Raw genomic sequence first — 13878 nt, forward strand, 5'->3', positions numbered from 1 at the left:
GAGAATTGGCCCATGAGAAGAGCAGCTGTTTGAGGGAGGCGGCTGGCCTCACCTCAGGCATGCTGAAGAGAAGAGCTGTTGACCGGTAGGTACAATGCATCTCCTTGGAAAGCCTTCAAGTGATTAGCTATTTTAGGCTCTATTCTTAAAGCGTTATTCTGTACTTTGTGTTAAAAGCAGAATTAACCACGAATTAAAATGTTCCTCATCAGAAGTCTTATTATAGCAGACTGGATATAGCACCAGCCAACACTTCACATTTCTTCCCTCTGCTTTCTCTAGCCTCCCTCAACGGGAGGTCGCTATCTTGCATGGCCACGGTGACAAGCTTCCCGTCATCTTCATAGTTGTGTCTTCTCTCACACTTTAAGAAGGATGAGGACAAGTTAGTGGAGCTAAGCCTGGCTGAGTCGATTGTTTGCTTCTCTTAGCAGGTTCCTCCGTTCGTTCTCGCTGCTAAGGGAGCAGACCGGTTAATGCAGCCGTGACTAAAGGCAGGAGTGGAATCCGGGGGCTCTGCCTTTCTCCCCTCACAATTTAGGGCCTCAGAAGATACTGGGCAACCCCAGATCCCTCCTCCAAGGCCAAGGTAGTTAGTGCATAGTCTTCCACATGAATTTGCGGCGAGAGGATGCACCTGCAGGTGTGTGATGGTGCACAGGGCCGGAGGTGTAGCTGCAGATGTGCGATGGTGCACAGGGCTGGCAGAAGTGAGTACTGCCCAGCCTTCCACCCGGGCTACTGGGAGCTGCCTGGCAATGGAGCTGCTATTTCATGTGAGGAAAGGGGAAAGAGGAAGCTGACAGTGGAGGCTGCTGCTGCTCCGGAAGTTTGGGGAAGGCTTGCTTCTGTGTGAGAGGAGCTATGGATCCGTGAGCAGTCAGGTGTCACAGGCCCATCACAGAGCCGTGTATGACCTCGTGAAAGACAGGTCCAAGAGCCATCCAGCGAGTATTTTTTTTTTTAAAAAATCCATTATTTATAGAAAGAAATAGGTATTGGGAAAATGCTGTCCAATCAAATACAATGACTTCATTTAGAATTGAGTATTATTATAAGCTAAATTAAAACACAAGAGTTAAATTCGGAAATCACGCACAGATCTGAAACCTTCAAGGTTTTACACTGTTCTTTCCAAATGGGGGTCATTTAAACACATCTAACCTGGTAATAACAGTGGTTGCTCGACTTTACACTTGTGCTACCACACAGGGCCGCAGACACACAAGCTTTGTGTGGCTCTCATTTCATCTTCAACAAAGTGCTAAATCACAATGGAATGACACTTTTCACACAACAGCTAATGCAGCACTATCGGGCATTTAGTCACCTTGCTGCAGTGACAGACGCTGCATTCACAGAAATAAGGGCAAGTGGGGGTGAGGCAGTGCCTGTGCCCAGAGACAGCAAAAGGCTTCCAACCTGATTAAAAATAAGGAGAGTCATATAAGAAATGGCTTTATTAGAAAAACATGTAGTGTACATGTGGCCAACTTCTATCACTGCTATACGGAGTGGCTATTGTGTAATTAAAACCTGATATATAGGGTTCAAACGTCTTTAGAAGTTAGTGGCGTTTCTCCTATTCTTCTGTCACGTGCCTGGGAGGAGTCATCTTCATGGGACCAATACCCTTGCTTCTTCTCCTAATTCAGCTCCTTAGTCGGTTAGCACTGGAACAACACACACAGGGGTTGCCTACATGGGCAGTGCATCCCATGTGAGATGTCACACCTTTACTCCAGAAGCCAGCGCAGGTGTGCTGTCAGCGCAGGTGTGCAGACAGCACAGGTGTGCAGACAGCACAGGTGTGCAGACAGCACAGGTGTGCCGTTAGCATGGGTGTGCCGCCAGCACAGGTGTGCCGTCCACAGAATTTTCAAATCCCCGCGACACTCAAGTCTGCCATTATTATTACCTAGTAGTCATTAAATTAATGTGAGACTCTGTAACCTAGCGAAACCTCGGAAAGAAGTTTCCTCTCCTTTCCTCCAGTGAGATGTGCAAGGCCGATGTCTCATCCCTCTGTAGTCCTGCAAGTCTGTGGCATTACACAGAGACAACCACATCAAGGTAGAGTCTGTCATAGGATTCCCTGAAGCACAGAATGAGGAGAAGACTGAGCAGACACGACCCGGGAAGGCACCAGTTGAACCAAGACAACTCTGTAAGTTAAAAAAAAAAAAGGCAAGTTTTAAGTATCTTTGCATCCCTCAAGTCTGCTCTGCATTCCAAAGCACATATAACAAAGGCACCCGGAAGCCATTTCACTACACACTGACAGTCTGGAGGCTAAGTGATGTGTGTAATACATTACCCGACTTTCAGGTGGAATATTTAATCGATGTTACTAACAACTTTTCATCAGTTTAATATACCTAGACTTTGGTTGCAAAATCAATTTATTAGTTGAAAGGGGGAAAATTGATCACTTTAAGTGTTAGCTTGTTAATTATTTTTTAAGTGCCCTATAACACAGTCACTCTTGTGTCTGTTTAGAAACACCTGGTGAGTTTAGGTAAAGAGAAAATCACCTCATTTTCTTTATATGTACACATGCACATGTGCGCACACGCACACAGGTGTGCACACATCCAGAGGCCAGGAAGGGTTCAGTGGCCTTCTCTACCACACTCTGCCTTAATCCCTTGAGACAAGGTCTCTCACTGAACCTGGAGCTCATGAGGTTTTGTTTTGCCAGCTGCACCTGTGGTCAGCAAACCTCAGCAATCCTCCTGTCTCCACCCCATCAGTGCTGGAGTTATAGAAGCATGTCACCATGCCATGCCAAGCTGGTCACATGGGTGCCGAGAATCAAAGCCAGGTCCTCATGTTTGCACAGCAACCCACGAACTGTCTCCCCACCGTCTCAATTGCCTTTTAAGATAACATTTTTGTATTTTTTGACGGAAATATGTACTCCTCAACAAAAATATTAAACAGTAACCACTGCAAAATGAATTAGAATATATGGAAAATAAGGTAAAACATTCAAGTTTGAATCATTTCTACTCCTAGAGAGACCACTGTTTTTAACTTTTCAGCCCCCACCCCGCATTACCATGGACAGTCATGGATTATGCCAACCGTTAGGAAACCTGCAAAAGGGACTTGACTGCTATCTTGGTTTAATGGCATCAAGAATCAGCTTTAAAAAATACTCCAGTGAACTAGGAGTAACAGGACATTCCCTAGCATTTGTTGCCACTCAGCTGTGCCTGCCCCTGGCTGTCCTTCCCTCTGGCCTCACCAGTCCCCAGGCTTGGGAGAGATGAGCTTGTTGGCATGAAGAACTTGTCAGTGGTGGTTGGTGACGACTTCTCTGGTCTAATATCATCAGTTCCAATGGAAAAAATGAGTATGGATTTTTCCGTCGTTCCTTCCCTTCCACTTTCCTCACATCACTAATGCTGTCTCAGTCGCAGCGCCATTCTAGAATCCTCACACCACTGCTACTTTACCCAGAGACCGAGAGCAACCCGGCTGGACGGCGTCGGGACACTGGCTGGTAAAGCAGGTGCCATGCCGACTTTCTATGCTGTGCTCACAAGGCACCTCCTTCCCTCTCAGCTCCTGTGGTCAAAGCCAGACTCGCCATCCCAGTGTAAACAGACATAACTCCACCCTCACTTTCTGCCAAGGTGCTTCTGCACTCTGCCTGGATTTCATGGACCCTAAACGCTGAGAGTAAAGCTCTGGTCCTGACCACCCTGCCTTCACTCTCACAGTCCCTGAAAGGACACTGGGGCATTTTCTATTTTTCTGTTAAGCACAGCCTGGATCTCTGATGACAATATTACTAGGCAGGATGAAGCAGGGAGAGGAGGGACTGACCACGGAAGCACAGGCTGTGCTAACAGAGCACGCTGATGTGGAGGCCACACTGTAAGCACCAGATAAAAGGAAGTCGATACATGACAACAGCTTCACAAGGGCATCTTCTAACTCTTAGTGACTTTAACTTATGGGAAGCCAAAGCAACACACGCCATGACTGACTTAACCTTGGCTCTCTGTCAGGCGAGGAGTCTGTTCAATATTGTCAAAGCTGAAGATTTATTTCATTAGAGGGTGAAATCATTCCTTCTGTCTAGGTTCGGATGTTTGTTTCATTACTGTGTCTCTCTGAAAAGTCAAATCCACTTTAAGGGATTTCTATTGGTCCAACAGACAGCAAGTAGCAAGTGTTCTTTAAAGAACTTCCCTTTTCAGAAAGTAAAAGGTCAAAGGCAAGGGAGTACCTGCATTTCCCCACTGAAGACTATTCATGGAAACCACAGCTGGGAGGCAGGACTAGGAGAGAACCCCTTAAACATTTAATCTAAGTTGCTGAGCCAACAAACCACTGACCTTCTGAGCTTGATGTTGCAGGATATAACTGAATAGTGCCCAATCCACCAAACATTTGCATTCTTAACTTTTTTTTAAAAAAATCTTTTTGGCTTTTTCCTGCAATCGCTCCAGTTCTCCCACTGGAGAAAACAGAAATCTGAGCCGGAAGGCAGAACTACAAGACACCCCTGTAAGAGCTGCTTGCCAATGTCTACCACTCTGCAGCCTCACTGTCAGCCGATCTTCAGCTCTGCAAGGGCTCTGCACAGCACCTCTGCACCGGCCCCGTGCAGCACACCGACTGTGCACAGCACCTCTGCACTGGCCCCGTGTAGCACACCGACTGTGCACAGCACCTCTGCTCTAGCCCCGTGTAGCACACCGACTGTGCACAGCACCTCTGCACTGGTCCCGTGCAGCACACCGACTGTGCACAGCACCTCTGCTCTGGCCCCGTGTAGCACACCGACTGTGCACAGCACCTCTGCACCAGCTCCGTGCAGCACACTGACTGTGCACAGCACCTCTGCACCAGCTCCGTGCAGCACACTGACTGTGCACAGCACCTCTGCACCAGCCCCGTGCAGCACACCGACTGAACACAGCACCTCTGCTCTGGCCCTGTGCAGCACACCGACTGTGCACAGCACCTCTGCACCGGCCCCGTGTAGCACACCGACTGTGCACAGCACCTCTGCACCGGCCCCGTGCAGCACACCGACTGTGCACAGCACCTCTGCACCGGCTCCGTGCAGTACACCGACTGTGCACAGCACCTCTGCACCGGCCCCGTGCAGCATACGGACTGTGCCGCACCTCTGCACCAGCCCCGTGCAGCACACCGACTGTGCACAGCACCTCTGCACTGGCCCCGTGCAGCACACCGACTGTGCACAGCACCTCTGCTCTGGCCCCGTGCAGCACACCGACTGTGCACAGCACCTCTGCACTGGCCCCGTGCAGCACACCGACTGTGCACAGCACTTCTGCTCTGGCCCCGTGCAGCACACCGACTGTGCACAGCACCTCTGCTCTGGCCCCGTGCAGCACACCAACTGTGCACAGCACCTCTGCACCAGCTCCGTGCAGCACACCGACTGTGCACAGCACCTCTGCACCGGCCCCGTGTAGCACACCGACTGTGCACAGCACCTCTGCACCGGCCCCGTGCAGCACACCGACTGTGCACAGCACCTCTGCACCGGCCCCGTGCAGCACACCGACTGTGCACAGCACCTCTGCACCGGCTCCGTGCAGCACACCGACTGTGCACAGCACCTCTGCACCGGCCCCGTGCAGCACACGGACTGTGCCGCACCTCTGCACCGGCCCCGTGCAGCACACCGACTGTGCACAGCACCTCTGCACCGGCCCCGTGCAGCACACCGACTGTGCACAGCACCTCTGCTCTGGCCCCGTGCAGCACACCGACTGTGCACAGCACCTCTGCTCTGGCCCCGTGCAGCACACCGACTGTGCACAGCACTTCTGCTCTGGCCCCGTGCAGCACACCGACTGTGCACAGCACCTCTGCTCTGGCCCCGTGCAGCACACCGACTGTGCACAGCACCTCTGCACCGGCTCCGTGCAGCACACCGACTGTGCACAGCACCTCTGCACTGGCCCCGTGAAGCACCTCTGAACTGTTTGCTCATCCTCTCTCCTTTCAGAAGTTGCTAACCTCTTCTCTCCTCTCTCAGTGTTGCCATGTTTACAGTTTGATCACCTCAGATACCATCACCAGGACCTCCAGAGCCCTCTAAACAAAACTGTCTCCATTCTCCTGATGAGCAGCCAAAATGCTGGATTAACGCCTGCTCCCTCCACCCCACAGGGGTTTTAGCACAGCACCTTCCTTAGGTATGACATCATTCCTCACCAGTCCACATCTGCTGAACCTCCCCTTCATTCTCCCAGGAATGTGCCCACCTCAGCCAGGTCCCAAAACCTTCCTAGTGACACTGCACCTTCAAATTCAGTCAGCCACTTCAAAATCTTTATGCATTTAGACGAAACTTACTGCTGAGATTAGAACCAAAAACTAATAGAGAACACAAACTTCAGAATATAAGCAGAATGCATTTCAGAGTACATAGAAGATGGTAGCATCCCGACTGATCTTTCTGTGATGTTATTAGAATAAGGCATCAATGAACTGTCACAACTTGCTGAGGGTCTCAAAGCAAGCGTCCCTTTATAGAAGGGAACAAGCGACTTCCTTCTTAGAAACTGACCTTGAAAACCCCATGTCAGAAGAATGTTAACCAATTCCTGATATGGTTCCACCTGAAAGATTCTGCGGCCCAGAGCTCGCGTAAGCTAGTGGCCTTGACTAGTTGACGCAACCACAGGTGGAACCCATCCTTAGGCAAGGTGTTCTGATCTGATGTATTCATGTGGGAGAGAGTTGTATAGCCTTGAAAAATTATTCGACACAGTCGCTAGACAGCTCAGTGTGGGAGGGAAAGAACCTTCTCAAGGAAGCGGTGTACTTCCTTGAGAGGAACGCTAAAAACCACAGCTCTTTACAGCTCAAAACCCAGGCTTCAGCCAGGCAAGGGGATGCATATCTGTCATTGTTGGTATTTGGGAGGGTGGCTGGGGCCGTGGAGTTTGAGACGAGTCTGGGCAATACAGTAAGACTGTCTCTCTTAAAAACAAAATGAATCAATGAATGAAATCCAGGCTTTCTTAAAAAAAAAAAGACAATAAAATCAGGACTTACAAGAGGACAATTAATAGTTGAACTTTCGCAACTATTTCTCAGATGATTTTTCATCTTCAAGTTACTGAATTACGCCATTTCTACACTGGCTGTATGAAAGCTCATCAAGCCTATTATATAAACTGTTTAGGGCACTGGGCTGCAGCACTAGGAGTGATCGAAGGAAACTGTTGCATTGAATTTGTAGACTTTCAGTTAATCCTAAAGTCCTAATGCACAGAGCAGTCTGCTACAGGATTTGCGGGGCAGTGTCGGCTAACTGTATGCGAAGGGATTTCAACGAGGGTCACACTAGTAACCTGTGCTCGTGGTCTTCACATACTGACAGGGCTCACTTCTCTTGGACAGAAGCCTGCTCATTCACACGGTAGCATCAGTGAGTCAACTACCAACAAGAACACACGCCTTTGGGGAGTGCACACTGTGCTCTCTCTCACCTACCCACACATCCACTACCCACATGCCAGCAGTTACTCTAAGTTTTTGTCTGGAAATCATTTTGGTGGATTAAAATTAATTTTTACAAAGGTTTCATTTGTTCATGGCAGCCAAGAGGTTAGGCAGAAACCTTGCACTAGCTGTTCAAATATGTCAAAGAGCATACCATCAGCAAGTGACTAACAAGAGGATGGTGCTCTCCTCCCAGCCACATAAAATCCCTGGTAAGGTAGGGATGAGCAGGTCCCACTAGGGGAGGGGTGAGCAGGTCCCACTAGGGCAGGGGTGAGCAGGTCCCACTAGGGCAGGGGTGAGCAGGTCCCACTAGGGCAGGGTGAGCAGGTCCCACTAGGGCAGGGGTGAGCAGGTACCACTGGGGCAGGGGTGAGCAGGTCCCACTAGGGCAGGGGTGAGCAGGTACCACTGGGGCAGGGGTGAGCAGGTCCCACTAGAGCAGGGGTGAGCAGGTCCCACTGGGGCAGGGGTGAGCAGGTACCACTAGGGTAGGGATGAGCAGAAACAGTGCTCGGTGCTTTTCTGCTCACTGTGAATCTGAGGCATAAGCGTTCCGGCTAAGTCGAGCTAGGTGTTAATCTCTGTGGATCTATCAAAAGCTGCTGTAGGTGCTAGAAGAGCCATGGGCACTAAACACTCAGCAGTCTGCTGCAGTAAGGCAGTGCTGAGGTGTGAGAACATGGACTGAGCCTTCAGGGGCCGCAGTGTGCGTCGGGCCTTTGAGAGGTGGGGTCTAGTCCCTGTCACGTCATCTCGCCCTGTGACCTCTCTCAGCATGCCCTGATATCTCACCAGACTGATACAGCATCATGCATGGAACCTCCAAAACAATGAGCAAAATAAACCTTTTCTTAACAAAGTATCGAGACTCCAGAAGTAAGGGGTAACTGAGTAAAGGAAGCCGTTTCTGGAGTGTCCCTGTCACCGGGCCTGCCCTGCTGTACACTGATCAATATGTATCTGTTATATACTAGAGACCAAGAGAAGAGACTCACGGGGGAATAACACCAGGCGCCATCAACTGCTGTTTTTAAACACCCGAGGAGAAACTTTATTTCTAGTTGACAAGAAAACCATGTTCTGCTAGGCTGCACAGACCACTTAGTAAACCTGGGCCCGTCATCTGGAAAACTGTTTCTATCATGCTAGGGGCACAAGCTAGCTCTGATGCTTTGCCATGCAGAGGTGACAGCCCCTTAATTTCCACTGGGGCACAACTGAGGTGAATTAAAGCCACAACACAACAGTCACAAGGCTCTGTGCAGAAAGCAAATGTCCTTTCTACAGGTGTTTTTCTGACTGGAAATGGGAGAGAAAAGGCTCTGACTACTCGGAGAGCCTCCCCTCGACGGTAAACTAAGCCCAAACCAGATGTAGTATGCCCACACCTTCGTGAGCAACACTACCTGACGGCAGCCATCTAGTTTGCTGGTAGCCACATTATGAGAATCATTTTCATGATTTTCTAGTTGAGAGAAGTTCAAATTGTTACGATTTTGCTCTGTTGCTTTGAAAGTTTTGAATTTTTTTTTTTTTTGGTCGTGGAGGTTAACACGGTTATTATTTCAATTATAGGCTTGTCAGGAAGTTCCCTATCAACAACGTGGCCTCTTGGACAATCCCATTTTAGAGAACAGCACAGCTTCTTGACTTCCTCTCATAGGTCCCCAAGGCTCTGAACCACATACACACCACCCCTGACACTAATTTACACTCTGTGCTCAGAGAGCAGAGTCTAGTGTATTTTATAAGTAGTAGTGCCAGTGACTTCAGTGTGAACGTGAGTGCTGGGATCATTTGGCCACGGGGTGGGCTGGGAAGACATGGAAACAATGACAACACTCCTGGGCCAGGTTAATTCAAGCATGCTAGGGCTTGGGGTGCCTGTGGGTACACTTAAAAAAAACCCCCACCTAACTGTAGTTATCGTTTTGTTGGTGGGTGAATGCTTACATAAATATACTTTAGTGAGAATTTGCCACGCAGGTTCCTATCCATCAGTTCCACAAACCTGTCCCATAACACACTTAGACAGCAAATAAAGAGAATCAAATGCTTACCTGTATGGTAAAATGTGAGAAAAAATAAAAGGACTCCCATGAACATATTACTCAAAAAAGTGACAACTCCACAAGTAATTCCTTCTGGAACAGGGTAGACAGTTTCCACAAAAAGCTCAAAAAATATAGGAACGCTGCTGTTCAAGAACACTCCCAGGAGGATGCAGGAGGCGTACAATGTCACTGAAAGAAACACATAAATATTTTAGCTCACGGAGGGCAGCAGCGCCGGAGGACAGATTCGGCTTCTGGGTTTTCCCAAGCACCAGCTCTGGGGTTGCGTCGGTGGCTGATGGGAGTCTGACAGGACACCACACAGCTGTCATCTCCTCGCTCGCTCAGGGTGCTGCAGTAAGAGAGGTGTCACTGCTGAATGATTACCTGTTTATTTGCTTTTTCTTTCTGTTGGGCTATTCCAAAGCACAAAAGCAACTTAGCACGAGAGTTAAATGAAAAGCATTCTGGGCCAGCATGATGGCTCAGTGGCTGCATCTCATTATCTTAGGTCAATGCCCAGAACCCACACGGTGGGAGGAGAGGACAGACTCCCACAAGCTGTCCTTTGACCTCTACCTGTGTGCTGTGGCACATGCCCCACACAATGGATACATTTAATAAAAAATAATAAAACTTCTGAGGAAAAGCTTTATAAAAACAAAAATATACTTTTCTGAGTCACAGGCAAATGAGGTGAGGGAATGAAATGCAGGAAGGTAATTAACAAATCTTGTTTCATTTCACAATTTTAAAGGGAACTTAAATAGCAGGAATAAATGTAAGACCCATTAAATGTTATTGAAAATCACTCATGCAGAGACTGGCTCACAGTGACTTCCAATATCCACACGAGGTACCTCTACTCAGAGTGACTCACGTGTGTGCACTGGGGATGGGATGCTACTGGTAGCTTTTATAGTGTATGCTGCTTCCAATGTCCAGTCATTTAACGGCTGGTCAGGGGCAATTAGGGCAGAAAGGACCACCGACCCAAGAACACATCAGCTAGGGTTTAAAACAAAGTGTACTGAAACAAATGATAAAAAAATTCCAGCTCGTAGTGCCCAGCCACACAGGATCACATACTGATGGAACTGGATGTTTGAGGAAACACGGTTAGAGATAATCTTTCCACCTTACCATTCTGGCCCATATCTGTAAACCCAGACTCGTGTCTGTAACTCGGCACTCAGGAGGAGGGACAGAGGATTTGAGTTCAAAGCCAGTCTGGACTTCACGGAGTCTCAAGACAGTTTGGGCTATGGCGAGACTGCGTTTTAAAACAGAACAAATCAATCCACGACAAGACAAATCAAAGAATCCCCCTGACAAAAAACAAAAACCCTGTATTTATATTGAAAGAACTATATCCCTACATGAAATTATAACCAGGTAAATTAGAATGATTGAAACAATCATGATCAATTTAAGAGAACAGACATGACAAATGAAATACATGGAGAAGTACAGACTGGAAGGGACTGGGTACAAGGTCATGAAAAGAGAGATTAGAGTCTATCGATTTTTACCGAGCTTGCTACACAGACACACCTGGGACACACCTGAAGCGTGGCGTTCAAAGAAGTGGGGCCTAGTTAAACACCCTCAAGCAGCTCTCTTGGCCCATGCTCAGGAGTCTCTAGAGAACTCTCACTTGGGAAAGGTCTAAGTTCTACTGTGGTTAAACACTGCTGCAGGGCCCACAGCTCATCTTCTGCTGGGTGATTTGGAAGTATCTAGCTTAAACAAAACTCTTTGTTTTAGCAGTTCCACTTCAGGGATTTTATGCTCTACCTGTGTGGATACACACACACACACACACACACACACACACACACAAGACAGTCACTGAGATGCTGTTTGTGGCACATGCAAAGATTAAAGACAAGTTACATGGGACCGGAAAGAAGATCAGAGATTAAGAACCTGTATTGTCCTTGCAAAGCACACAAGCTTTGTTATCAGCACTCACAGCTGTAATCCCAGCTCTAGGAATCAGACGCCCCCTTATGGACAACATAGGCACATGCACTCACACATGCACAAATCCACGCCCACAAAATAAATACACATAAATTTTTTTTTAAAAAAGTAAGCTGTATGTCATGTTTGGGGGTTGGCTGGTGAGAATTCTATTTAACAGCATTCAAATATAAAAAACACTGGACATGGTGGCATGTGCCTACAACCCCAGCACTTGGTGAAGCAGGAAGATTGGGAATTCAGGGTCATCCTGACCTACACAGCAAGTTTAAGGCCAGCTGTCTCAACAAAACGAGACAAAAACCCCAACAATAAGCCACCACTGACAAAAAAAGAACAACAAAAACAAACTAAACAATCCCCCAAGTTCTTGAAGCAAAGGTAAGCTATATGGCCAATTAAAAACAAGGGAACTTGTATAGATGAATATCGCTAGACACACACATGAAAAGCTGCTGAAAAAAAGAGAGACACATAAACACTGCAAATGTCAGAATTCCCCACAGCACAGGGCCGTCTCTAGCACGGGAGACAGAGGCACAGAGTGGAAAGATGTCACTTTACTTTCTTTTTCTACTATTTAAATTTTAGGGGTCCTGTTTGTGCATTTATTTTACCATGTGCATATCTTAGCTACTGACCAAGAGGGAAATTTCATTATGAATGAACACTGACAGTTGAAACGACTCCGCCTCCCAGAGTCTTAGCTCCGTGACTCAGAAACCGTCAGCACCATCAGTTGCCAGGCACCCAGTCAGGGTCCAGGATCCTTGGCATAAAGAGACCCACTTCACTATTAGAGACCCTGTAAGATGCAGAACAGACGGGCTACGTTACGTGTGGAATAACTGGATGACACCAGTGAAAACACAGCTGTCTCAGGCTGTGTGTGTATGCACACGTGAATGTGTGCGCATGCGTGTATACACGCCTGAGGAGGCTAGAAGAGGATGCTGGGTCCCCTGGAGCTGGAGTTACAGGTGGTTGAGCGATGCCCCGTGTGGGTGCTGGAAATGGTACCCTGAGGTCTTCTGCAACAGCAGCAGGGGCTCTTACCACTGAGCCATCTCCTCAATCTCGGTATCTGTTCCTTTCATTTCTATAAAAATGATGACTAAGAGGGCTTTAAAAACAGATGGATATGCTGAAATCATTTTCTGCTGCAGAAACTCAAGAATCACACAGTCTACACAGGGAAGAGTTAAGTGACTGTCTTCCCAATCAGAGCGCAGGGAGAAGGCGGTGAGCACACTGATTCCATACATACATTCCTTAGCGTTCTGGGGCAGGCAGAGCATAGAAGCTGACTGCTAAAAGTCTAAATTTGGTTTCTACTTGAATTTCAGTTCAGTCTTGATATATTCAGTGAGTGAGTGTCACCTATTCAAAGTCAAACAGACAGGATAATTTCCTGCTCGTCACACAGGGTTCAAACTACACGATCATTAAATATTTCCATGACTTTTTATAATAGTGAGACAAAAATTATAATAAACTGCCTTTCAATTAAAACATCAGGGTAATTTAGCAGAACAAACACAAATGAAGCACTGACGCGGATTTTTTCAAAAAAGCTAATAAGATTTCATGGGTCTGCAGTTTAAGCTGCAAAAAAAAAAAAAAAATCCCATATAATACAAAGTCGAGTTAAAATGGATGAATGTTAGTCACATAAATTGGATCACAGCCTGGAAGTACTCATTCCCATGACAAACCAAATAACTAAACTTTAGAGGGAGAAAAATTACATATGAATACATTTCCATTAAGTAAAATACACAAACTCCAAGGTCAGTGGTTCTCAGCCTTCCTAATGCTGTGATCCTTTAATACAGCTCCTCACGTTGTGGTGACCCCAACCATAAAATTATTTTTGTTGCTACTTCATGACTATAATTTTGCTACTGTTATGAATCATAATGTTTTTTTATTGTTTTTTTGTTTATTTATTTATTTTTAGTTGTTGAAAAAAAATTTCCGCCTCCTCCCCGTTTCCCATTTCCCTCCCCCTCCTCCCACACATCGCCCCTCCCCCAACTCCCCTTCTCCTCTTCCCCTCCCCCCCACTCCATTCCCCCTCCCTCTAGAGAATGAAGAGCAGTCCAGATTCCCTGCCCTGCGGGAAGTCCAAGGTCCTCCCATTTCTATCCAGGTCCAGGAAGGTGAGCATCCAAACAGGCTAGGCTCCCACAAAGCCAGTTCATGTATTAGGATCGAAACCTAGTGCCATTGTCCTTGGCTTCTCATCAGCCTTCATAGTCCGCCATGTTCAGAAAGTCCGGTTTAATCCCATGCTTATTCAGTCCCAGTCCCACTGGCCTTGGTGAGC

The 13878-nt window shown here is 47.5% G+C and overlaps 1 protein-coding gene across 1 annotated transcript in view; it reads right to left on the bottom strand.

The window, feature by feature from the left end:
* Positions 1–1445: 1445 nt before the first annotated feature.
* The window catches only part of Slc49a4 (solute carrier family 49 member 4), a 71053-nt gene continuing 58620 nt past the window's right edge, over positions 1446–13878 (bottom strand). Inside the window, exons 8-9 of the mRNA XM_041673191.1 lie at positions 9570–9752; positions 1446–2165 (exon numbers count right to left, since the gene is read on the bottom strand). Coding sequence (XP_041529125.1) covers positions 2050–2165; positions 9570–9752 — 299 coding nt within the window. The 3' untranslated portion in view covers positions 1446–2049. The remainder of the gene's footprint in view (positions 2166–9569; positions 9753–13878) is intronic.

Source organism: Microtus oregoni, unplaced genomic scaffold (assembly GCF_018167655.1).
Source record: "Microtus oregoni isolate MIOR12 unplaced genomic scaffold, Mior012 000023F_ref0000262, whole genome shotgun sequence".
NCBI lineage: Eukaryota > Metazoa > Chordata > Mammalia > Rodentia > Cricetidae > Microtus > Microtus oregoni.